At 41.6% G+C, this 26,842-nt stretch overlaps 1 protein-coding gene across 2 annotated transcripts in view; it reads right to left on the bottom strand.

The window, feature by feature from the left end:
* Positions 1-26,842, bottom strand: part of Cped1 (cadherin like and PC-esterase domain containing 1) — a 260,260-nt gene that overhangs the window by 215,854 nt on the left and 17,564 nt on the right. For both annotated transcript variants that reach the window (XM_060373786.1, XM_060373787.1), the window contains exon 2: positions 14,079-14,262. In XM_060373786.1, coding sequence (XP_060229769.1) covers positions 14,079-14,262 — 184 coding nt within the window. The remainder of the gene's footprint in view (positions 1-14,078; positions 14,263-26,842) is intronic.

Here is a 26,842-nt window from a genome sequence, read left to right as displayed (position 1 = left end):
ATGCCATGTAGAATAGCACAGAAGTGGGTAATAAAATGTTGCCAGTTCATGCTGTTCATGTTATAGAAGGAGAGATAAGATAACATAGGAAATTGTTTTTAAAATAACACAAAACATTCTCTAGACACCAGAGATGTATAGATGAAGTATGAGGAGGTCTCAGATAAATAGGTTTAGTATTTCTAATCTGAGATACAGTTATGGGAAAATTCATGTTTTCTTTTAGACTCTAAGAAATTACATACAAGAAATCCTATTGTTTGTGTATGATATATATACATATATGTAATATATATGTATATATATGTATGATATATATAGGTATGGTTTATGTATGATATGTATCACAAAGGTTTGAGTATTGGAATCCTGGTCCTTACTGTAGTCGAGGGAAGCAGTTTGAAATATTTATAAAGCAGGATGTAGTAGGAGGTCTTTAGCTCAAGTGGGAGCGAGCCTACAGAAAGGATGTGGGAAACAGTCTCCCAGTAGTTTCATGTGTAATCCTTCTATCAGGAAACAAAACAGAAAACCAAAAAATTAAGAAAAATAACTAGATTTATATAAGAGGAAATAAAAACCTGCACAGCAATGCCGAGTAGAAAACTCTGAAATGTGATCGAGTAAATCGCTATAGTTCCGACCAACCACGCCCCAACGCCCCAGCAATGGGCAAAGAGACACCTTGGTGGTGATGTGTTCTTCTATCAGTCGGGGGCAGAGCACATGGCAGTCCTTTTTCATCCTAGCTTGATGCTCGGCTTGGTGGACAAAGCAGTCTTACACCTAAGACTCACAAAAATCAAATCAAAGCACATCAGGTCAAATCAAATACAGGCAGTGGTCAGACAGGAGAGGGAGGGAAGTGGAGCAGCTTGAACATTTTGAAGAGATGGATCTGGAGAATCGAGGGCCGGCTGTGAATGGCGAGCCCTGGCTGAGGTCCCAGCCCAAGCTACCGCTGAGGGCCATGTCTGAGTTAATGGCCATACAGCGGCAGGGGTTGGTGTCTATGTCTGCGGCTCAGAGAGGACGAGGGGTGTCACTGCTCGGGACTACAATCTGGGGCCACGGCCACGGGGATGTCCAAGGGCTGTGCATAACTGACTCCACCCCTCAATGGGTGTGGCGCTCTGGAGATCTAGTCCCATCTCTCACTGGCTGCAGCCCTCAGGGGAGCAGGTCCTGCGTTGTGCCCAGGCAGCACAGTGCAGCTGGCTCTGGTGGTGTCCAGGGTGTGGGTGAGTCGGTCCTGAGAGCGTGAGTGTGCAAGAGCTGACCCCACCACTCATCTGCCATGGGGTGGCACCATGGCCGGGGCCATGTCGCTCCACTCCCATCCCTTACCATGGCCAGCAGTTGAGAAAGCTGCTCACAGCATCCTGAGCTCAGGAGAGATAGATAGCCTTGCCTCTCACCAGCTGCAGCCCTTGGAACAGCTGGCCTTGACCAGCACAGCAGCACCGCAGAGCTAACAGTGGTTAAAGGTGTGGGGGCTGGGGAAGGCACAGGTGACCCAGCCTGTGGGGTGATAGCCAGGAGAGCTGCCCCCAACACTCTGCTATGAGGTTGTGAGGTGGCATGGGTGCAGGGGTGATGCCCTCCACATCCCTTGCCATCTACAGTAGTCTGGAGAGCTGGTCTTGGGGTCATGAGAGCTAGCCCTTCCCCTCTAACTAGCTGTAGCACTCAAGAGCAGTCCCTACACCTTGCCTGGGCAACACAGTGGCGCTGGCCCTGATGGTGAAGGCACATTCTGTGTTTATTCTGTGTCACACATGTCCAGGCAAGGTAGCAAATAAGTGTCTTGGAGAATGCCTATATTTGGGGGAAGGACGCAAAGAAGCAGGTGTTTTAAAGATGGGAGACACACGTGATGCTCTTTTTTTTTCCTCCAAAATGAAGCTCCATTGATGAGACGTGAGAGCAACAGTTATTTATAGGTGTAGGGGTAAGTATTTAGAATGCATTTCAGAATTATAGTGGATTAGAAAGGTGACAGTAATAAGTTCTCTTCTAAGATTCACGTTCTCACTAACCATAGGCTAAGTTTATAGTACTCGGCATTATTATTTTTCCTGTTTAGTGGGCTTACATCCAATTAGACAGATGTCGGCTCCTGCCAAGACAGAAGAGCCACTATTACACTGTGAAGCATGTCTCGCTGTGCTGATCACTGTTGTGGTTCATAGGTATGACAGCTGGGTTCATAGGCATGACAGAGTGAGTGCTTTCTTTCCTTGGCAGCTTACATAGCTCCTCCCAGGATTGTGAAAGCTATTCCTCAAGGAGGAGGATTTCAAGTCCATTTCAGCTTGATTCCTCTGGGTCCTGTGTCTGAAACATGAGGTGTTTTCAGCAGTAGGGACTTGCTTTCTTCTACTTTTGAGAGTAGCCAAGAGAAACATCGATAATGTATACTGTTTGGGGAGTCCCTTAGAGTCTCCTGACTACTGCTTAAATGCAGACAACAACTGACTACGAGTGTCCAACTCTAATTAATGCATCTACAGCAGAACCTCTATAGCTGAGTAAGGTTCAGGGAGCATCATGGGAGAGTAGGTTGAAAAAGTGTAAGACCAGGAAGTCCACTGTGAGACTGTATCTTTTAGATATGACAGGGACGCCATACCCATGAAATCTCAACAACGTGGCTACTTAAACAAGACCCAAACTAGAGCAATACCAACTGACTTGCCAACATGGATAGGAGAAATCTCATGGAACGCCAACCCTAGATGAAGAGCAACAGGTATTCATGAGTGCTGAGAGAGGGAGAATTAGTGCTCCCCAGAAGTGAGACCCTAATTGGTTATGCAACTACAAGTGGTCAGACATAAAAACATAACATATAAGCAACACAAAAAAATCTAGAAAAAAAAAACCAAAAAAACGAAGGCAACATGAACAAGTCAAAAAGAAAGAGATTAATAAAACTGTCTAGCAGCTAGCTCCTCCCCAGGGCAAAATGGGCTTCAGTCCACCAGTGTTCACCACATTTGACTATCCTATGATGGTTAAGAGAACTGCGGAATTATCTCTGTGAAAAGTTACATCAATACTTCATTTTATACTTCTAAAATAAGCATCTAGCTTTTAATAATCACTGATATCATACACTCAAATCTGCCATTTCACCAAAAATAAGTCACCTATAAAGACAGTGTTTTTAGTCACCTATGAAGACAGGAGTTTTTTGGTGGAATTTGAAAGTGTGCTTTCAGGAGGTGGGTGCGGTAGAAGCCAGCTCAGGAGCTGAGCACGAGGGGGATCAACAAAGAGACAGCATCTTTTCCCACAGCTCTGTGTCCTCTACTTTAGGCCTGATGGCGACAGAGACGTTCTCAAGAGTGAGCTCTTCAGCCACAGAAAATGAGAGCTTTGTAAGGACATCAAGGGGAGATCTTAATTAATTTGAGGAAAGGGAAGTCTAAAAAGAGGATGATTTTGTGGAATTTCAATGGTTTTATCATACTGAGATAAGAAAATAAAAACTGCACAATATTAACAAGCAGACTTGGAATGCCAAACTCCTAAACTGAAAAAAAAAATTCCAAATATTTCAGAAGCCTAATTACTAATGAAGTGATTAGTGAATCCTCATTACGGAGCTGGGCACACACTCTCTGGATCGCCAGCCTCCCCCTCAGCTAATGCACAAACACTGTCCTTTGAAAGATCCCAGATGAGAGCTTGTTAATCTTTCTGGGAGCCTGTCCTCAATCTAAATATAATACGGACACTGTTTATTTTTACAAATTACATCTGTCATTTAAAGCAGTTTAGTCTAGGGCAAAATCAAACAAAATATCTAATTTATTGTTTGTAAATCTTTCCACTCTAAAGCTATCTGAGAAGAATAAGGCCTTGGAATAAAATATTTATAAAAATTTCAATGTTGAATCTTAATATATATATATATCCTGTAAGTAGAGGAAAATACATTGAACAAAATAGTTCAGGGGAAATATCTTCAAAGAATTATTAAATAGTTCCTAGCTTTGGGAAATTCACATACCCAATCTGGATTCTATGAAGATCAAACAATTACAAAGAAAGCAGGCTTGAGGGAGAAGCACTAGGATTTCAGTAAACATCTGGTTGCTATTTTCTTTTCAAGAATGAATTCACTTAAGGAAGCAGTTTAGTTTTGACTGTGCCTTTTGAAAAAGAGAATGAGAGAGAGAGAGAGAGAGAGAGAGAGAGATAGACACTAGCTTTTTGTCTCCTTTGTACCGTTGAAGGTAAAGAAAACATCAGAAGCAGGAGGCCACTCCAAGCTCAACCTTTATAAATAAGAAAGATTTTTGCAAAATTAAAGTAAATCGAACTCGAATCATAGCATAAACAAGTCAAAGGAGGTAAGGTTACATAAACAATTCCTTGCACTCCCCTGTGCCAATTAAGGAACAAATTCTATTTGGTTGTAAATACATCAGTATTTCCATATGCACTGAGGAAAATAACAATAAACCCGGGCACACAATTACCGAGTGTCATAATACAATAAAATAGAACGGCACAGCTTTATAAGTTTCTTTGATTCAATCTCTTTCTTTTTTTTTCAAGCCCTAGTTTGATTAGTTAAAGTTCAGAAGCACTTCCAATACTACCCTGAGCCCATTACTCACATAATAAAAAGCATATGTGAGCTGTGTTCTAGGTGAAGCCTCGACCAAGCAATGCACACTGCGCCTTCTTACATGTGACCTTTACTCCTTTGTCTTCCTGCTAAATAGTTATACAGCAAATTAAAGCCAGGAAAGCAGCAAGGTAGCTGTGTGTCCTGCGGGGAGGGGGTAGCAAAAGGAATGAGAAATTCATTAGACTCTCAAGTTTTCAGTTTTCAATGAAAGCACCTGCAATGCATGTGCACAAACAGCCAAAGGGGACCAACTTTAAGTTGGGGCCAGACTAGTGATTTTCCATTCCTTCCTTTCCTGAGTTCTTCTCTTCTGTCCATACAATGCCAGATGGCAGCTAAGACTAAAGAAATGTTTAAAAATTTTGTCTGTGCTCTCTTCTCTCTCTCTCCCTCTCCCCCTCCCTCCTTTCCCTTTCTCTTCCTGTCCATCTCCCTCCCTCCTTCTCTTTTTACCTTTTTCTCTCTCTCCCTCCCTCTCCCTCAACTCTTTTTCTGTTATTGCGTTATATGTTGGAAGATTATCATTTACTAGTCTTCCTACACAATGCAGCAACTCAACTATATCAGAGGCTTTCTTCTGTTCCACCCAAACTTTCAGGGTGTGAGAGATGGACTTTTCCATTATGACAACTCTGACTAGGTTAAAGATGCTTACTCTTGTCTAAAGTTGCTCCGAATAAGCCTTGAATGAAAGCCTCTTGTTAAAAACAGGAATGCAAAAATTTTGGTTCTGCTACTTGAGGACCTTCCAGAAGCTGTTTTTGCAATAGGAATACACTATTTTTCATTTTCTGATTCTTGCTGCAGTTTGATTTCTGCTACAGCTGGAGAAATATATCTTCTTCACAGATCTGTAAATAATTCTGACTTGACAAGAAATATATTCTGTCAGAATCTTTTGAACATATTATTTGGAGTCTACCCTGAAAGCAGGTCAATGACTTTGAGGAAAAAATCTATTCTCTTTTAGGCCATTGCACCATTCTGTGAATTAAGACTTTGATTTACTAAGCAGTATCTGAATGTTAGGAAAGTAACAAATTTGATGGTGCATTTTTTTTGGTCTTTTGCTTGAGTGAAGAATATGTTATGAAAATCCTAGCTCATAAAATATATCTTTTGAAAGGAAGGTATCAGAAAAGCACAAAATGAATCTTTTACATTGTACCAAGAAAGAACTGCAAAAAATAACACAGAGGACATACACAGGCTCTGGGGACAATATGGACTTTTAGACCATTTATAATTGTTGCTTTCTAGGTTCACAAAATCAAAAACTATATGCTCATTTTAACAGTCTCTTCACTGGAAAGATTTTGCAAAAATCTTTAGGCAATCCCATTTGCTACCATGTTTTACAGAATATTAAGCATTTAGAGAACTAAGCATCAGTCTAAGTATGTGGCCCTTATACCTCTGCATGTCCCGCTTTGGCCTCTCTGCTTGAATTTCATCTACTTGTGCAAAGCTCAGACTACCCGCATCTCAGTATATTTGAGCTCATTTGGCCTTCCCTCAAAGCAACAGGCAAAGATGGGAAGAGACCCTTGAGAGCATCTCCCTCCCAAAGAATTTAGTAGTTTTTAAAACCCTCCAATATGTGGAACAAGGATTGTCTCTGACTCTGTTGCCTGCCTTTGGATCCCTTTCCCATAGCTGGGTTCTTTTCTCTCTCCTCAGTGGGAGAGGATGGGCTTAGACTTGCTTTGCTTTGATATGCCAGAGAGAGTTGGAAGACATGGGGGTGGGGGCTCCCTTTCTCTTGACAGAAGGGGAGGAGAATGGGGTAGATTGATTTGAGGGTGCAACTGGCAGGGGAAGAGGGAAGGGGCTGTGACCAGGCTGTAAGTTAATTAAATTAATTAATTAGTTAATTAAAAAAGAGAAAAAATGTCTTCAATCTGGACTTAAATGATATATAAAGTAGGATCTATGGGCTGCCATTGTTAGATTTATGCTATTTTTGTCATGCAACCAGATACCCCATAAGTAGAATATCAATGAGAACAAAAAGCTAAGCCAAGTGTGAGACACATGCCTGAAATACCAAGAAAACTGTTTTGAGACTAGCCTGGGCTGTATACTAAGTTCTAGGATAACCTGAGCTATCTACAGAAACCCTATCTTAAAAACTCAAAATAAATAATAAATAATTTACAAGTTAAATTATAAAGTTAATTTCAAAAGACATTCAGTCTTGAAGCCTAAAGATTGATACACTTTTTAATCTCTACTTATTTCTGTAGTCAATAAATACTTATCTCTATATGGAAGGAATGATTGTAATTGATAAGCAGAAAGACATGATTTCTGAATCTCGGAAGTTTCCAGATTGTATATGAGCTTAGGGCATCCTGGGAAAATGTGTCTAAGCTTCCTGTTTTTAACACAGACTGTCTCATGAGAGCACGCAGGTTGAGAGCTTCCAACTTGAAACTCCTAGACCGTTTAGTTAACACTCAGTGACCCCAGCAGCACAGTGTCATACCAGGTCACACTTTACATGTACCTTCCCACAGAGGAGCATCACGGTCTCCTCTCTGACTAGATCACACAGTAACGTTTTCTACCATTTCTAGGGGCTTATTATGTACTACTCTTGAAGAGTCAAGTTGAATGCAAGGGAAAAGAGGCGCTGAAAAGTTATATACCTGTTAAGAATGTTGAGCCTTCCACTCTTCCACAGGAATCCCCAAGCCCTGCCTAGTGCTTGGCTGTGAGTCTTGGAGAGAACAAGAATACCACAACAGAGTCAACTAACCTAGACCCATGGGGGCTTATAGAGCAGAAAGTACCAACCAAAGAGCATGCCTAGAGTGGCCCTAGGCCCCCTACAAGTATGTAACCGATGGGCGGTTTGATCTTCATGTGGGTTCCCTAGTAAGTTGAGCAGGGTGCTGTCTATGGCATGGACTCTGTTACCTGCTATTGATCACTTCCTCCTAATGGGGCTGCTTTGCCTGGCCTCAATGGATGAGGATGAGCTCAGTCCTGATGTGATTTGATGTGCTGAGGTGGGTTCCCTATTTCTGAGGAAAAGGGGAAGAGGAATCTGGGGCAGGGAGTGGGAGGGAAGGACCTGGAGGAGAGGAGGGGAGACTATGATCAGGATGTAAAATGAATATATAAATTAAAAATAAATTATATATACATACATATATATCATACACCTATACATATATATGAATGTTAAGCCAAACCTAGGGACCGTACCTCTGCTTCTGTCTTACTCTAAAGCTAACATTTTCAATCACCAGAGTCCATCACTCCTCCACAGAAGCAGTTTTGGTACATGGTACAAGCTCTTAGTACTTAAGATAGTTAGTATTAACTATCTACTAGACAAGATCTGGAACCCTCTGGGGACAAGCCTATGAGCATGCCTGTTGGGGGTTATATTTACTGTATTAAATAAATCGATGTGCGAAGATTTGCCTGCTGTGGGTGGTGCCAGTCCCTCGCTGGGATTCTAGACTCTGTAAATGGAGGGAGGGAGCTGGGCAGAAGCAGCATTCATCAGTCTCTGCCTCCTGATGTGAACAGCTGCTTCAAGCTCCTGCCACCAGACTTCCCTGCAATAATGGACTGTACTGTGAATGATGAGTGGAGATGAGCCCTACCTCCCACAGACTGCTGGAGTTGAAGTATTTATCACAACAGTAGAAGAGACAAAGACAACACTTGCAGATACTTTAACTCTCAACTATCTTACGGAGTCATTGTCAATACAAGCAGTAAAGGTTTTGAATAACTTTTCCACCGTGAGAGTTTAAGATGAAGATCAGAAGAGTAAGATGCTAAAGAAACATCTGCGGAGATCCTCTTTCTATACAAAATTGAGAAACAGCTGTTGAGAAATAGCCACTAAACAACCCTTCAAACTAAGGTAAAGTTTGAACACAGAGATGCATATGTAATCTGTTCTAGCCTATGTATATATGACTATTTTGAAAGAACAAGGGAATGTAACGTAAAATACAGAAGGATCAAAATAAGTTAAACAAACCAGGTACGGTGGCTCATGCCTATAACCCTGCCACTCAGGAGGTTAAGTAAGAGGATAGTTGCAAGACTGAAAAAGAAAAGGAAGATAGGAGGGAGGAAAGGAACAAGGCAAGAATGGAAGAAGGAAGGAAGGTAGACATGAAACGGAAGAAAGTAGTAGGCCTTGTGGCCTCGCATAGCAATGGTTTCACTGAAGCCCACTGTCATGGGAGACTCCAGCCCCTTCTAGTAGATTCTGTAGAACCAAGAAGTGGAATTTACTTTTCAATAGAAATGTTTCTTCAGCTCTTGATTGCACTTGATTGCATTATTTACTGTTGTCTATATAATAGTTCTTTTTTAAAGTAATGATACACACACATACATATATACACACACATATACATATATATATTACTGGGTCTTGTGGGAAGCTGGAAGGAGTAGCTGAAACAGTGTCCTTTCTTCTGAAAACTTTCAGTTGTTGTTAAAGATCTTTGAAGATTTAACAGCAAAGGTAATCCTACATTATTGCAGCTAAGAAGGAATATCCAATATGAATCCTAATTTTATATCTTTGTTTTGGTAGGTGTGTTATTAAATGCTTTATTGCAAGCCATAGAATTCTTCCTGACTAAGGTTTGGTACAGCTTACAAAACAAATCATCTCAAACCTAGGTTCCATTGTCAGCTTGTTATTGGATCAAGTTACATCCATTTATCCATCTAAATATATCAGTAATAAAACCTTTTCCATAAGGGTAAAATAATACACATTTTGGGGTGTAGGACCATACAATGGCCATTGCAACCAGTCAACTCCATTGTAGCCAAGCATAGCATGAAAGCAAAAGAGTGTGGCTGTGTTGTAATAAAGCTTTATTTGCACAACAGGCACCGGACCAGTTTTGGCCAATCTTGACAATTAAGGCCTTTTGCTTTTTGTATTTCTTCAGAAAGAATTCCACAGAAAACCCTCAAGTAAGGAAACATAAATGTAATTCAGATTCTGTGGCTTTGAGATCGGGTTTGGGCTGTAACACGCAGAATGTGAAAGCATATAATGTATTTGGATATAGGAAAGGGGCTATGAACACACTACTTTTCAAGTACACACAAATAATTCTGATCCAGTATAAGAGCAACTCACAGTCAGGGTCTCTTGAGGCATGTTTTATTCAAACTTCCACTTATTCTATGCTTTATATAAAATATCTGCTGTCTTTTAGGCCAGGGTACACTAAGGCACAGATTTACTAAATAGCACCTGCGTGGCAGGAGAGAGAGAATCTTTTTCTTAGAGAATTATATGTTCCCCTGAATGCAAGGACATATGGTCTATTTTTCAAAAGAAAGGGACTGGAAGGCCATAAAAGTACGTTTTCAATCGGTGACATTTTGTAGGCTTAGCTCTAAAAGGACCATTGTCCTTGTGCTGCTCTCATAACCAGTGTAAAGATGAAATAATGACCGTAAAAACCCAAACTGTTAAATTATCAGCAATACAGCGGTACAGCAGCAAGCGGGCTTTTGTGTAGTTTTCTTTCTAAAATTAACTCTGAGAGTTATTGTGCTTTGAGCCCATAGTCTACCCCTTAGATCAGTGTTCCTAAATGGCTGCACGTAAGAATCATATATACGTGTTCTTAGAATATACAATTTGGGCCCCGTCCCAGAACTATGAATGAGATAAAATGTAGGCAGGATTTTATTTGCTTCTTTTCAAACTTGGCTGGCGAATGTGATCAAATCCACTTCACATATTACTTAGGAGTAAATATTACAACTGCCTTTACCGGAGTTCCAGGGCGGAAGTGACCTACACTTCTATAGGAAGTGACCTACACTCGCACAGTTTCAGCCCATATTCTTTCACGAAAGCGTCATCAGCTTCTCTTACGTACCTAGGATGGAATTAATCCCTAGGAAAGAAAATCTATAATGCTCATATCCTAATTTAGGGCCTGACACTGCCAACTTTTTCTTTCAAATGCTATTCATTAAATAGAATTTTTAAAACAAACAAACGAAGAAATCAAATACAAAGCCCAGGAGAGGGGCTCGGTGTGAATAATACTGGCTGCTGCTCCTAAGGATCAGGGTTCTATTCCGGCACACATATGGAGCTCCCAACTGTCTGTAACTCCAGTTCCAGGGAATCTGACACCCCCTCTGGTCTGTCGGGGCAACATTCACACAAGCGATACACACACATACGTACAGGCAAAGCGTATGTACACATAAGATTATAATTAAGGCAAAACAAAAAACCGTGAAGTTACTATACCCGAGCAGATTACATTTAACAGTAAAATGCTGCCTCTCTGGCCTATGACCCTTTCATGTGTTTTTTCTAACTTGCATGGGGTTTTTTTTCTAACTTTTATTATTTTTATCATCCTTTAAAAGCATTTAAAGATGGCTCTAAGCTGAAAAAAAAAGGCCACTTGTGCTTTAAAAGATGGAGCAGAAGAGAGGTCAGAAGAATTGATTAGGGTGGAGTTACGGCAGGACAGAACAGGTAGGAATAGCAGGTAGAAAGAGCAGGGTTGTTTTTAAAGAGAACAGGTCCCATACTTACTCCCTTTGCCCACAAGTGCATTTTAGGAACACACCAATCCGGCCCCCGTGCCTTCTGCAGCTTTGGCAGGGGCATCTGCTTTGGTTTTAATGTCATTTTCCAAGCTGTGGGTTAGTAGCAGGAAGACAGTGTCATGGCAGAAGAAAAGGCTCCAGGCCCTTCTGAGCTGTTTTCACTTCCAGGCTGCTCAGCCTGGGGAGCAAGTTTACGCACATCAGAGCAGCTTCCTTCTCTTCCGATGCACATAAGGTAGGAAAATGAGTCAGTGAATGTGTGCCAGCCAAGGAAACACAAGAATTTCAATCTGGAGAAGCTTTTCTGAGGAGTATGCAGTGCATACAATTCAATATGGCTTACAGGTTAAATTGGTGTTTGTTTATAAGATAATCTGTGATTTCTTTTTTAATTCCATATATGATATATGTTAGATTAGAATCACAGGGCTGTTTTATTCCAGGTGTTCTGTGCACTGTGCTCTACGGTGAAAAATAAAATTAAAAACCAAAATCAATTTTCATACTTCATATAGCGTGAAATCGATCCTAGTGCTAGAGGCAATAGGTAACAAAGTAAAAGAATGCAAAAGTAAGCTGGGAAGATGTTTTCAAAGCTGGGGGGAATGTGGGAAAGGGAATTGGATCAGCATCTACATGACAAATGCTGGTGACATTACACAGTTATCGCTGGTCATCAGGCCCAGCAGCTCCTCCGGCTGTCAGTTTCTATTGCTTCAAGCTGCCTTTGCCCTTTCATACTACTTGGAAGCTGCAAAGTAATCCTCCTTACTTTGTGTCAAACTGACCCACAGACATCAATGGGAAAAGGTGATGCAATCCATCTGTTTTACAGCCGGAGAAATTTAAAATTTAAGTGAAGGTGAAATGCACAGATAATCCACGTTGTAGCCACACTAAGTCAGGGGCAACATCAACACATGGAGATCAGGGATTTTAGACCTCAGGAACATGTCATCAGGGACACTTGGCATGGCATCGAGAATGCTGGTCACGTAGCAGCAGGAGGTGGTGATGCAATCACCCTGCTCAGTGTGGGATGAGAGATATGCTAAATATGTTGTATATTTCCTTTATCTAATCCCTAGTCTAATGGAGTTTTGATGATGTCACTTCCAAAGGCTCTGTAACTTTCGCTTGTTCCCTTGCAATAGAACTAAGCACAGCAGAAACTCAGAAAAGTTCGCCAGCTTTGTTTTCAGCTCTTGTCAGCGTTCTAGGGCTTACATATTCCCTAATGCTTTTCTTATTTGTAGACAGAGTTCTGCTGGTTTGGATTTCTAAGCCTCTCCTACAGGACAGAGACCAGTTTGCTACATTCACGGAGGTCTGCCTTACAAACGCTATTCTCAACACCTGAAAACTCTCATTTTTCTCATCATACAGATCTCCACGGGTTCTATTCCCTGAGAGCGTCACCAGCCACGCGTGAAGGACGATCAAGGTCAAGTTTCATCCGTCCTTCTCAGAAACACCTTCCCAGCTTCCTTACATCTCCGCAAACCAGCAAAGGAATATCACACTGTGTGAAAAGCCAGCTTGCCACAGGCATATTTGGGCACCAGAATCTGACTATTCTTTCCCAAAGGAATGGAGATGGAAAACAGCAGTCAATTCAAATTGTTTCTTTTGCCTTTCTTATGAGAAAATAAAAGAAAATAGAAAAAGAAAACCTTTCCATATTTAGAGTTCCACTTCTACAAATTCTACTTTGACAGTTTTTAGTTCTCACATGTGCATTTGAAGTGAACGGTTTTTATTGTCATTATTCCCTGAAGAACGCCCTATGTATAATAACTATTTGTGTTGTGTTTATATTATATTAGGTATAATAAATGATCTAAAAATGATTCAGAAATATGTGGGAGGGTTACTAGCAAAGACTGCCATAATTCATAGAAGGGATTTTGATTTCTGCAGGGAGTCCTGGAACCAGTCCTCTGAGGGCACTGAGGGATGGCTAATTGTGTCTTCATACAAAAAGAAAATGTGACTAGCTTCTGGCGAATGCACAGTCTGCATTGGTGCATCTCCCATAAGCTCAGTGCAGGATAATGAGCCATAAGAGACTAAGGCAGCAGAGGAACAAAGCAACAGAACACAAGAAATGAGAATGAGACTTGGGCACTCCCATCCGTTCTTCCCTCATATTATTATGGGCTATTTCTTCCCGTAAAGACTCAGTTTCCTCTCTTGGATTACGAAGAGACTTCACGTTTCTCAGTCTTAGTCAGGTAGTGATGGAGAGTCCTGAATACAGAGTGTAGCTGAGACCTACCCTGTGTTCACCTGTTGCAGAGGTAGTGTATCTCTTACTCTCTTTGCCCTCTCAACCTCCTCCATCTACTCAATTTCAAATAATTTAACAACTACTTTTTCATCAAATGATAGAAATGAAAATACTTGATGACTAATAGCATGTATAACAAATGCCCTTACTATCTTCATATTTGGAACCATCTGTGAATCCCATTTCAACTGGCTTTGCAAAACAATTTCCAGCACATTCTACTTGCAGTCAAATGAAGTGGCAATTTCCTTAAAATATGGAGCAGTTTGGTGCTAAGCAGGATATGTATTCATACTCATAAACATAAACATTTTTAATGTAGCATTTAAATACGGACTATGTGACTTGGAAATGCTACAGAAATACAAACAGAATAATTTCAAGAATAGAGAGATCTAACTAAAGAAGATTGAGAAAAGGCAATAAAAAGAAACACAGAAACTGAGTGTATGATATTTGATCATGGGTAAAACCTTGTTTTGTGAAACAGTTTGAGAGGAAGAAAATAAGCAGCACAGAGCCTGTTCACGTGCCCCATAACTGATTGTTACTCATTGTTCTGACCTTGGTCCCGCAGCTCCAGACCTAGACCACTTCCAAGTCTTTCTTCAACAGTGACGACACTGTAGCCATGCTGAGCGAGAAGGTGCTGGTGAGTCTGAAGCCCTGCTCTCCTGTAGGAAGGAGGTCGTCGGAGGACGGCCCTTCTACGTCCACTGTCGAAGTGCGTCTCAATCAAATCTTCAATCTAAGAAAAGAAAGAAGACATAAAAATCCAAGGTGAAAAAGCAGTTCACTTCCATCGCAGGGCATAGCCAACACACTCCAAGGCCATTCGGAAAGTTATCCTCTAGGAATGAGACACAACAACTCTCTGTTCAAAGACATCTCTGGCAAAGACAGAGACAATTGCAGGAAGGCACTGAAGGTGAACTGAGTAGCTGGAACTGTGATGGGAAGGTGACTATGTAAAACCACAGAAGTCCTTGGGGGAAACCGCTGCCTAGAAATGCAGGGTAGCTGAAAACATAGATTAACAGTAATGACTGTAATGAAAAGCATCCCAGCTACACCTACCTTTTAGTCACATTTAGGCAAATATCACAGAGGACACAGGCTCAGAGAGGACAGGACCTGTGCTGTCTAAAAGAGGCGGAGCTGAAAGGCTGTCTGTCAGTCCTGTCTGCGATGGTGAATATTGATCGTCAGCTTGACAGGATCTAGAGTCACAGGACAGACAAACCTCTGGGTGCTTATGCAAGGAGTTGCTATATTGACTCAAGATGTGGCAAGCCCCCCCTGCCGAATATGAGAGGCGTCATTTTGAACTGTGTATAAGAAGAAGGCGCTGAAAGGCTCTACCCTGCAGGGTATCGTGAGGCAGATGCTGAGGAGACTCATAGCAAACTTTGGGTGGAGTGCAGGGAATCTTATGAAAGAAGTGGGAGATAGTAAGACCTGGAGAGGACAGGAGCTCCACAAGGAGAGCAACAGATTCTAAAATTCTGGGCAAAGGGGTCTTTTCTGAAACTGATACTCCAGCCAAGGACCGCTCATGGAGATGGCCTAGAACCCCTGCATGGAGGTAGCCTAGAGCAGTTCAGTGTCCAAGTGGCCTCCATAGTAATGGGGACAGGGACTGCCTTTGACATGAATTAATTGGCTTGCTCTTTGTCACCTCCCCTGAGTGGGGAGCAGCCTTACCAGGCCACAGAAGACAATGCAGCCACTCCTGATGAGACCTGATAGACTAGGATCAGAGGGAAGGGGAGGAGGACCTCCCTTATCAGTGGACTGGGGGAGGGGCACAGGTGGGGAAGAGGGAGAGAGGGTAGGACTGGGAGGGAAGGAAGGAGGGACATACAGGGTGGATACAAAGTGAAAAAAAAACTGTAATTAATAAAAATAATTAAAAAAGAAGGCAAGCTGAGTGTCAGCATTTACTTTTGTCTGTGCCCAGTATCTATAAATATGACCAGCTATTTCATGCCCCTGCTGTTCTGCCTTCCCAACAATGATGGACTGTATCCCCAAAATGTAAGCCAAAATAACTGGATCTTATGTGGTATTTTGTTGCAGTGATGACAAAAATAACTAATACTCTGTTGTTACAATAGAGCAAGGTTGAAGGCATCTTCATGAGCCAGAAAGAGTCTTAAGTCTGCGCCAAGAAGAGCTGTTGAGAATTAACACTTCAGGGTTCTTCCCACAGAGGCTAATTACTCCCCCAAACACATTTTCTCACTATAGTGTTTAGGTCATTCCATGGGAAAAAGGTGTTTTTTTAACACATAAGTAGAAAGTGACAAAAATTTAAATTTATTTATAATGTCTTAGTGGCAGGTACTGAGTATTTTTCTGAAACCCAAGAGTAAGTACTGATAAAGTGAAGTTGGCTTATTCTTATTCTTGGTGATGAATGGTCAGGCAAGAGATACAAAAGATGGTGATGGAGAGGTATAGGAAAGGAGGGGAAATCACTTCTAATAGCGGCTATCGCTGAACTTGTCCACTTCGTGGGTCTGAAGCATAAGATACCCATGCTTTGCACTATTTAAATTTTATTTTACTTTTTCTTACTATTTCCATTCATAGATTAGGTTGATTTCACTTCTTTATTTAAAGGAATTTTTTTGTCTGTGTGTGCATATGTGTGCTTATGCACGGTGCCTGTGGAGGCCAGGAAAAAGTATCAGGTCTCTGGAGCTGGAGATTCAGAGGATTGAGAGCCACCTGATATGAGTGCTAAGAACTAAACTTTGTTCCTCTGGAAGAGCAGCAGTTGCCACCGAGTCATCTTTCCAACTAAATCTACTTCTTTGTCAAGTGCCAGAAAGTTTTTAGAAGCTGTCTTCCAGTGTTTGTCACATAACCCAATTATTTCCACACCTGGTTCCCATTTTCCTCTTTATATACTGCTTCGCCTTCTGTCCACAATGCCTTTATTGTCTCATCAATTCATCAAATTCCAAACAATCTCCAAACATTCAATCACTATCTCTCTTAAAAAATTTTAATTGAACTCTTATATTTTTGGTTGTGAGCCTAGTACTTAATGACTGAGTCATCTTAGCCAACAAATGACTGGCCCAACTTGAGACCCACCCCATGAGAGGGAGCCAACCTCCAACACTATTAATGCTACTCTGCTATGCTTTCAGACAGGAGCTCAGCACTGTTAACTGTCTTCTAAGAGGTTCCACCCAGAAGCAGATCGAAACAGATACTGAGACCCACAACCAAACATTAGGTGGAGCTCAGGGAGTCTTGTGGAAGAGTGGAGGAAAGGATTAAGAAACATGGAAGGAGAAAGAGACCTCAGCATAAAACCAGATACTCTAAATCTGTTAGAAGAAAAAGTGGGGAACAGCCTAGAACTCATTGGCACAGGAGACAACTTCCTGAACAGAACACCAACACCACAGGCTCTAAGAGCAACAATCAATAAATGGGACCTCATGAAACTGAAAAGCTTCGGTAAAGCAAAGGACACTGTCATCAAAACAAAATGACTGCCTACAGATTGGGAAAGAATCTTCACTAACCCTTTATCTGACAGAGGACTAATATCCAGTATATACAAAGAACTAAAGAAGCTGAAAAGCAACAAACCAAGCAATCCAATTAAAAAATGGGGAACAGAGCTAAACAGAATTCTCGACAGAGGAATATCGAAAGGCAGAGAAACACTTAAAGAAATTCTCAACCTCATTAGTCATCAGGGAAATGGAAATCAAAACGACCCTGAGATATTACCTTACACCCATCAGAATGGCCAAGATGAAAAACTCAAGTGACAACACATGCTGGAGAGGTTGTGGAGAAAGGGGAACCCTGCTCCACTGCTGGTGGGAATGTAAACTGGTACAACCACTCTGGAAAGCTATTTGGTGCTTTCTAAGACAATTAGGAATAGTGCTTCCTCAAGACCCAGCTATACCACTGCTAGGTATATACCCAAACTTTGCTCAAGTACACAAAAGGGATACTTGTTCAACCATGATTGTAGCAGCTTTATTTGTAATAGCCAGAACCTGGAAACAACCCAGATGTCCATCAATGGAGGAATGGATACAGAAATTGTGGTATTTTTACACAATGGAATACTACTCAGCAATCAAAAAGGAGGAAATCATAAAATTTGCAGGCAAATGGGATCTAGAAAAGATCATTTTGAGTGAAATATCCCAGAAGGAGAAAGACAAACACAGTATATACTCACTTATATAGACCTATAAGATATGATAAACATAATGAAATCTATACACCTAAAAAAGATAATCAAGAGAGCCGACATGGGGTAAGATAATCAATCCTCGTTTAGAAAGACAGATGGGATGTACATTGAACGTATGACAAGAGTCTACTGAGCGCATCTGAAAGACTCTAACTAGCAGTATTTTCAAAGCAAAAACTCATGTCCAAACCTTTGGCAGAGAACAGGGAATCATAAGAAAGAAGGGAGTTAGTCTGATGGGGAAAGGATAGGAGCTCCACAAGGACCAAATATATCTGGGCACAGGGTCTTTGCTGAGACTGATATTCAACCAAGGACCATGTATGGATATAACCTAGAACCTCTGCTCAAATGTAGCCCGTGGTAGTTCAGTAACCAATTGTTTCCCGTAGTAAGGGGAACAGGGACTATTTCTAACACGAACTCAATGACTGGCTCTTTGGCCTCCCCACCCCCCAAGGGAGGAGCAGTCCTGTTAGGCCACAAAGGAGGGCTTTTCAGCCAGTCCTGAAGATACCTGATAAAACAGGATCAGATGAATGGGGAGGAGGTCCCCCCCATCAGTGGACTTGGAAAGGGGCAGGGTGGAGATGAGGAAGGGAGGGAGGGACTGGGAGGGAATGAGGGATTGGGACACGGCTGGGATACAGAGTTAATAAAATGTAACTGATAAGAAAAAAATAAAATTAAAAAAAAAAGATCAACAGAATCAATTAACCTGGGTTCCCTGGGGCTTACAGAGACTGAAGCCCCAACCAAAGAGCATGCATGGACTGACCTAGGCCCCCTACATATATGTAGCTGATGGGAAGCTTGGTTTTCACGTGGGTCCCCTGGCAATTAGAGCAGGGGCTGTCTCTAACATGACTTGGTTTCCTGTTTTTGGATTGTTTTTCCCTTCCCGGGATGCCTCGCTAGGCCTCAGTGGAAAAGGATGTGCTTAGTCCTGACGTGATTTGATGTGCTGGGGGCAGGTTAGTGGAGGAGGTTCCTCTTTTCTGAGGAAATGGAAGGGAGGGAAAGAGGGTGGGACTGAGAGGAGAGGAGTAAGAAGGCTGTGATGGGGATGTAACGTGAATAAATATTTTTTTAAAAAGATATATTTAATTGAGATATATGTTTCACTATTGCTGTGATGAAACACCATGACCAAAGCAATGTGGGGAGCCAAGGGTTTACTAAGTCTTACATTTTCATATCACTGTTCATCATGGAAATCAGAACAGGAACTCAAACAGGGAAGGAAGCTGAAGGCAGAAAATGATGCACAGGCCCTGGAACCCTGGCTTGCTCCTGTTGCAGCCTGTCTCCTATAGAACCCAGGACCAGTAGCTCAGGCATGGCACCACTCACATCAGTCGCTAATTAGGAAAATGCCCTACAGGCTTGCCTACAGCCCAGTCCTATTGGAGGCGTTTCTCGGCTGAGGATTCCTCCTCTCAGATGACTATAGCTTGTGTCAAACTGACAAAAACTATCCATCACTATGAGTATTTATGAAAGGATTTTACATTTCTCCCCCACATCAGTTTCTTCTGAGCTAGGCTTACCTAGCTGGTTTACCTCTAGTGAGGATATTTACATCAGTGAACTGTAATGCAGTGTCAAAAAAATCTTTAAAGATACCATGGAAAGAAGAAATAGACTTAGGTGGGCATGATGCATACCCAATTGCAGCATTCAGGAAGTTGAGGCAAGATGATCAAGATCAGTTCAAGATTGGCCAGAGTACACAGGGAGGCTGTCCAAGAAGAGAAAGAAGAAAATGAAGACTCGAGGAAAAGAAAGTGGTGTTAAAAGGGTAAAGGGGGGAGGGAGGAGAAAGAAGATGATGATGCAGAGGAGTACTTACTGACAAGTTAGCTGCAAACTATTGCTGTCTGCACTTGCACAGATGAAGCCTAGTGAAGTTGAAAATACGAACTTGTCACCTAGTCTTTCTAGCATTTGCTGTATGACCTTTGACAATATCTTTCTTCTGAGAATTCTGCAAAGGTGAAAGAGTTAAGACTTGTAAAGTATTTAGAGCCATGCTTTCCACATAGCAAGTACTATGTCTGTATTTTTAAAATAATGTATCATATGGACTCACGAGCCAAGAAAATGTTCCGAATTTGAGCTATGTGTGGAACATACAAGCGTGATGAATGCAGCCAAAAGCAACAGAACATAATCACCTTCTGTACATGGTACTTCGGAAAAACACATTTAAGCAGCGATTTCTCCATGCTAAAGAACATTGTATTTTATGTTCTAGTTTGCTTCATATTGCTGTAACGAAACGCTGACCAAAAACAACTGGGGGAGGAAAGGATTTGTTTGGATTGCATGCTATCCAAATAATCCCTAATTAGAGGAACCCACATTAGAAACTCCAGACAGGAAGCTAGAGGTAGAAAACCCAAGAGGGACCACGAAGGGACACTGCGAACTTGCTTGTTCTCCATGGCTTGATTGTCTTGCTTTTTATGAAACCCAGAACCACATGACTGGGGTTGACACCACCCACAGTGGGCTGAGCTCTTCACATCAATCATTAGTCAAGAAAATTTCCCCTCCGGATTTTTTTTAAAGGCCGGTCTGGTGAAGGCATCATCTCACTCAATTTTCCCTCTCCCCAAACAACTCTAGTTTGTGTCCAGTTGACAACTCACCAGCACAATATTTAAACTCTACAAATTTACCTGAAAACTGGGACACGACTCCTGAGAAAAATGTAATTGAATGATCAACTTATAAATGGTGTCTGGAACTGAGCCTAGGCTGTGTCCTTTGATCCACATGGGATTACAGGGAATGTGTGGCCCTCAGTAGGCCAAAGTAAACACAGCGGCGTCTGGGTGAAAGGGGAAGATAGATGCTTCCAAATATATCAGTGCCGCTCAGGCGAAATACAAGGATCCAGAATTTTCCTTCTTGTGCTATTTTTCCCCTAACCACAGGAAGCTCTTCTCCATTTCAGCTGACTCAAGTGCAGAAGGAAACAGAAACGAGCAGAGAGTATCTCAAACTCTTTATTTTCATTTTAAATCTACCACTCCTCATTTTCAATGAACCAACATCAATTTAAGCAGAGCAGTGTAACTGCTACCAGTATATCTTATGCTGGACACAATTTAAATAGTGTAGAAATGCTGGCCATAGTTTATTATAACTTCGATAACTTGCCTGAGAATTCTAACTCACTTCTGAGGCTACAGTGAATACAGGGAATGAAGTTGTCAGTAAAACTATGTTGCTTTATTCTGTAGTGTAAACTGCTCTTGTCCTTGTAATATTTATAACACACCGTATCAGCAGAGTGGCCCAATACCAAAGGGCAGGGACGGTTTTAGCTAGTCCAATGACAGGTGCACATGCTACGTAAGTGAAACAGAAACTGTGCGAATAATTATGTCAACCGCACCAACAAATGCACGATTATCAAACTCGGGAAGCGGCACTTTGGGAAACAGCTTGTGACTACAGCATCGCTTTCAAAGGCACATTTTTAGTGGAATCACGCAGATAGCCACTGATTGCCACTACTATGAACTTTCAGGCTCACAACCCTGCTCACCAGGACTTAGAAAAGCACAAGTTTTCATATTGTATAAACCCCTGAATTACTTGCCTCTATTTCTTGTTGAGAGATTTGCAAAGTTTTTCCTCGGAAATCACTCTGCTAGACTACGTGCTAGCCTTTTATAGATGAGCACATCATTTTTACTTCAAAATCTGAAATCTTTATATCACCTCAGATAAAGCGAGGGTGGATAGTTGGAATAAAGTACTGGGAATGTTTGATGGAGCAGTGTACAGCAAAAGAAGGGATAGACTGATCATCAAAAACATGGACTTTAATTCTGGCTCCTCCACTTGCTGGCTTTACACACTAGGTCAAGTTTTTAATCTGCCCACATCCATGTGTTGTCATATATATATTTGAAAGAACAAATCCTACCTCATGAGCTTGTACTGAAAAGTAAATTACATTTTGATAGGAAAATGCCCAGTAACACAATGTTCCACCACCAAATGATGCTAAAACATACGTAAAGCTGAATTATAATATTGTATTGTAGCTATCCTTTTATGTTAAGAATTCTGTAAGCTGATAAGGCTTGAGCTCTGTCATGAAAACATTTTGGTAATAAACTATATATCCATATGCTTGCTATGTTTTTTATGAGGATCATTTTTTATTCAATAACAACTCTACTTTTATTAAATTATTACATGCATTTTTATTGAAAAATGTCCATAAAATGTACCTATCACAGTTCCCCTCCTCCAACTCCTCCAAAATCCTTTCCACCTCCCCACAAACTCAACTCCATCCTTTCTTTCTCTCTTTAGAAAACAAAAAAGAAACAAGTGAAAATCCAAACAAGCCAGAAAAAAATTGAAGAAACATAGACACACAAATAAAACACACAAAATACAAAATCAGAAATCATAACATAAAAGCCAAAAAAAAAAAAAAAGTAAACAAGAAATGCCCAAATGACTATTTCTAACAGGAACTCAATGGCTGGCTCTTTGACTTCCCCCCCAAGGGAGAAACAGTCCTGTTAGGCCACAGAGGAGGACTTTGCAGCCAGTCCTGAAGATACCTGATAAACCAGGGTCAGATGAAAGGGGAGGAGGTCCCCCTATCAGTGGACTTGGAAAGGGGCAGGGAGGAGATGAGGGAGGGAGGGTGGTAATGGGAGGAAATAAGGGAGCGGGATGCAGCTGGGATACAGAATTAATAAAATGTAACTAATAAGAAAAAAAATGCCCAAACGAAGCAATATGAGACATAATGTCTACAAAAGTACCACCGAACTCATTTTGGCCTTCTACTCCTGGGCCCAGGGCCTGTTCTCAGTGTGGTTTATATACCCAGTGAGACTCCACTGGAAAAAGCTAATTCTTCCTCTGCAAGCAAATGACAATTGCAGATAGCTTCTGGGATGGGAGCCCATGTCCCTTTCTTTCTGTCAGTGCTGGGACCGCTTCTGGCTTGAACCTGTGCAAGCCCTGTACATGCTGCCGCAGCCTCTGTGCGTTCACTGTGCAGCAGGCCTGTTGGTCCCGGAAGAAGCGGTTTTCCTGTATTTATCCACCCCTCCTCCCAACTACCACCACCAGCAATCACCCTGCCTCTTACAGGCTTTCTAACTGCTCTTCTGGATAGCTTCCTGAGCCCTTAGGGGAGCAGTTAGATGAAGATGTCCCATTTAGGGCTGGATGTTCTAAAGTATCTCACTTTCTGCTGCACATTGTTTAGCTGTGGGTCTCTGTGTTAGTTCTCATCTACTGCAAGAAGGAGCTTCTCTGATAATGGCTAAGCGAGACGCTGATCTATGGATATAGCAGAATATTATTAGGAATCATTTTATTGCTGTTTCTTTAGCAGAATTGAATTTAGTTTTTCCCCAGGCCCATGGTCTGTGCAGTGTTAAGTTCCTGACCACCCAAGCAACTGGCCCAACTTCTCTCCCACGTAGTGATCCTTAAATCCAATCAGGGAGTGAACATGTGCTATGTGAAGATTTTTTTTGTGTATAAATGTTTCTGTGCATGTATGTGTGTTTACCACATGTATGCCTGGTGCCCATGAGTGCCGGCAAAGGCATTGGGTCCTCTGGAACTGGAGCTGTGGGTGGTTTTAAGCTGCCGTGTGGGTGCTTAGAACCAAATCCAGGTCTTCTGCGAGAACAGCTTGTGCTCTGAAAGGCTGCTGTCCGGCCCCGCCCACTGCTTTTGAAAAGAATTGTGCGCCACTGAAATGGCACATCCATTGACTCTCTCTCCCCTAGCACTCATCAGTTGCCAAGAGTTCTCAGACAGGGATGTGGCTGAATGCTGCACTAGCCCATGGATGTGAGGATACTTAGAAGGTAGTTTGATGTCAGGATCACTTGCAAAATAATGAGTGGCAGGTTCTCCCCAAGACTGCAGAGGCTCGTTATCTCTAATCCACATGTATTATTTCTTTGTTTGTTCACTTATTCTGTTTACTGCCTGCTTCCCTATGTCACAAGGGAAATATGTTTGTGTCTGGTGACACAAATAACAAATATGTTTTGAATGGATTCATGTAAACATCTTTTCTTTAATATGCTGGCAAGGAAAGTAGTTAAAACATGTCAAGGAATATATATTCTAATAGGATTTTGCATTATAGTGATAATGGCAAAAGTAAGTTTCTATTTGAAAACCACAATGAATTTATTGTAAAATAGTAAATAGTAATATATATTATATAGTAAGTATATATAATATGTAACTAATAGTATATAGTAAAATAGTAAAGAAAACATTCCTAATGCATTATATTTTTCAGTTACCTTCAAAATCTTCACAAGGACTTACACAAAACCTCAAAAAACAGCTCTTTAAAATATTGTAAGGCCAGAAAATAAAATTTGCTTTTTTTTCACATGACAAAAAGACTTTTTGGTGGATTTATTGAAGTAACCATATATTTATGAGAGTATTTGATGCTCAAGTACAAATCATATCAAAGGCTTTGGAGGAATGTCATAGATGACTGAAAGTGAAATTGCCTCTTTGGTCCAGACTTTTGGCATTTAAAAAATATTACAGAATTATATCATAGTGAATTATGTTTTAATTTTCCCACTATAAGAATAAAATAGATTCTTTCCCACCCTCAGGGAAATGTACATTTATTTAAAAGAATTTAGGTAATAAAGTGGATGGGATTTTACAGGATACATATCAAACATATTTTTACTTAAAAATCTAATTTCAAGACAGTAAGAGCCCAGCAGGTTCCTAAGACACTCCTAAGTGTGTCTCCTGACTAGCATGGGTTCAGAGTTAGTAGCACTTGATGCACAGACTGAAAAACCCAAGCTTGATCTCCAGGAACCGTGCAGGTGCCCTCATGGTACACACACCACTAATAAACAAACACATACAGTCGAAGAATGTCACCTCCTAAACTAAGTGTCGGCGAATCATTGTCCACATCTCGCAGCAGACCCACAGGAATCTCAAGCTGGTCACTGGATGGCCACAGTTTTCAGAGAAAAGCATCTTTTGATTATACTTCTAATGTGTATCTTAGGTGTCTCAATTCTCAACTCTTGGGGCCTGACAACTTTTTTCTGCAAGTTATTCTATGTAAATTCTAAGCAAACAATAGAGAAACTGCAGCAATAAAGCTTCTATATTATAGTAGACAGCTTTCCATCACGGTGACAAAATACCCGAAAGAATGCAGGTCAAGGGAGAAAAGGGTTACTCTGAAAAAGATTCCTGTATACAGCCAGCTGGCTTCATTGCTTTTATGGCAGTAAGCCAGAACACTTTGGTGGAAGCTTGTGTTGTAAAAAAGTGGCTTACCTCCTAGAGCCGACAAATCCACAGGACACTAGAAGGACCTCTGCCTTAACAGAGCTAAGAGGCGACCATGAAGAACACACAGAAGCAACCAGTTAATACTATCAGGCAAGCTTAGGACAGAAGATGCTGAAGAAGCAGGGTTCGCTCTCTCTCTCTCTATCTCTCTCCCTCTCGTTCTCTCCTGCTCTTTTTTTTGCCACTCATTTGCAATTCATTCATTTACCTCTCTTATGTTTTTCAGGCATGGCAGGCATCATGTCAGACTCTGGGGAGAGCAACAGTGAAAGGCCTAGCAAAGTTCCAGGCATCCCGGGGGTGTTTTCAGCAGTAAGCATTTGATGGAGTTGACATGGCTTCCGATGGAAACAGTGTTTCTGGTCTGTTAAAGAGTGGCCCCACAAGGGCCCCCTCTTGGATGGCATGGCACTTTTGCTCATCTGTATTGTGGATATGGCATACGAAAGAAGACAGAGACAATTATTTAAAGCAGAAAAGAGAGGAGAAAAGAAATTGAAAGGCCCTTGAAGGTCAGCGCCATGGTTATTCTCTATTGTGAGTGGCAAATATAGTCATGTAGGCAGTAAGAAGTAGCTGTAAATGATGAGCTCCTAGAAAAGAGTAATGTGGTGTCACTTACAGGCTTGGTAAGCAGCCCATGGAATCCCAGACCCAAATAGCCAGGATGAGAAAAGTTCACCAGTGTACACTGATTTTTTAGGCAGCTCTGACTTTAATGAACTTTGATTCCTTCCACTAAAAGACACAACATGGGATGGGAGATGAGGGAACAGGACTTAGCGCAGCAGCGAAACTGTTTTCTAGGAGCATGGGTATCACGACAGGATTCTAGAAGGTCAGACAGACTTTGCTTATCTAAATCACAAGATTTCCCCAAACCTGGAAGCTACCCTCATGGCATACAGAAAATGGACTTTAAAGCTACATACGTGGAGCAGTAACCACTCAGCAGAAACAGGGAGGAGTGGGATGTATACTGAGGTGGCATTCAATCTCAGGGGAAGCCTGGGCAGGAATTGAGAGGCGGAGCTACAGGCTCTACACTGGGGAGCCGAGGTTGGTGTAGTAAAGGCAGGGAGAAGCAGCAACAGCATAATCAGTTCTCATCCGAGGAACGGCTTTGAGAACATTCAACAAACAGCCACATATGTCTGAACCTACGAGGCAGAATAAAGAGAGGGAACAGAAGACACAGGTGGACCATGCCATCTGCACAAATACTTGTTGATAAGTGATGGGAGTTGTATGTGTCCTTAAGGAACATCTGTAATTCTAACATCTAGAGAACAAGGTATGATGTTTGCTTATCAGGAAAAACTTCACATCTATAAAACATTAAGTACGCTATCTGCAGATAATGTCTATGGCTTCCCCAGATCACTCTGCCCAAACCTGTGAAACAACACAAAATGCTTTCCTGCAAGGGCCCACACTCTACAGATGCTGTACGAAGAAAGAAGGAGAACACAGAGTAGAGAGGAGCCAGCTACAAGGCAAAGGGAAAAACAAGCTAACAGCAGCCTCTCGGCCTGCAAACTCCAGCAAGGACGCAGCCATGCTGTGTGAGGTTTCACGGCTGTGTTTACTCGTTCCTCCTGCACAATAAAGCTTGCATACAGCTTGGATCTGGGCAACAAGGAGAAGTCCAAAAGGAAACCTAGAACACAGTTTCTCCTGGACTCCTTCCTGGGGGTAGGGTTGGGGGTGAGGGTCCAGCCATGACTGCTGACAT

The sequence above is a fragment of the Meriones unguiculatus genome, chromosome 21 (assembly GCF_030254825.1).
Source record: "Meriones unguiculatus strain TT.TT164.6M chromosome 21, Bangor_MerUng_6.1, whole genome shotgun sequence".
NCBI classification, from domain to species: domain Eukaryota; kingdom Metazoa; phylum Chordata; class Mammalia; order Rodentia; family Muridae; genus Meriones; species Meriones unguiculatus.
This window is presented reverse-complemented; position numbering and strand designations above follow the sequence as displayed.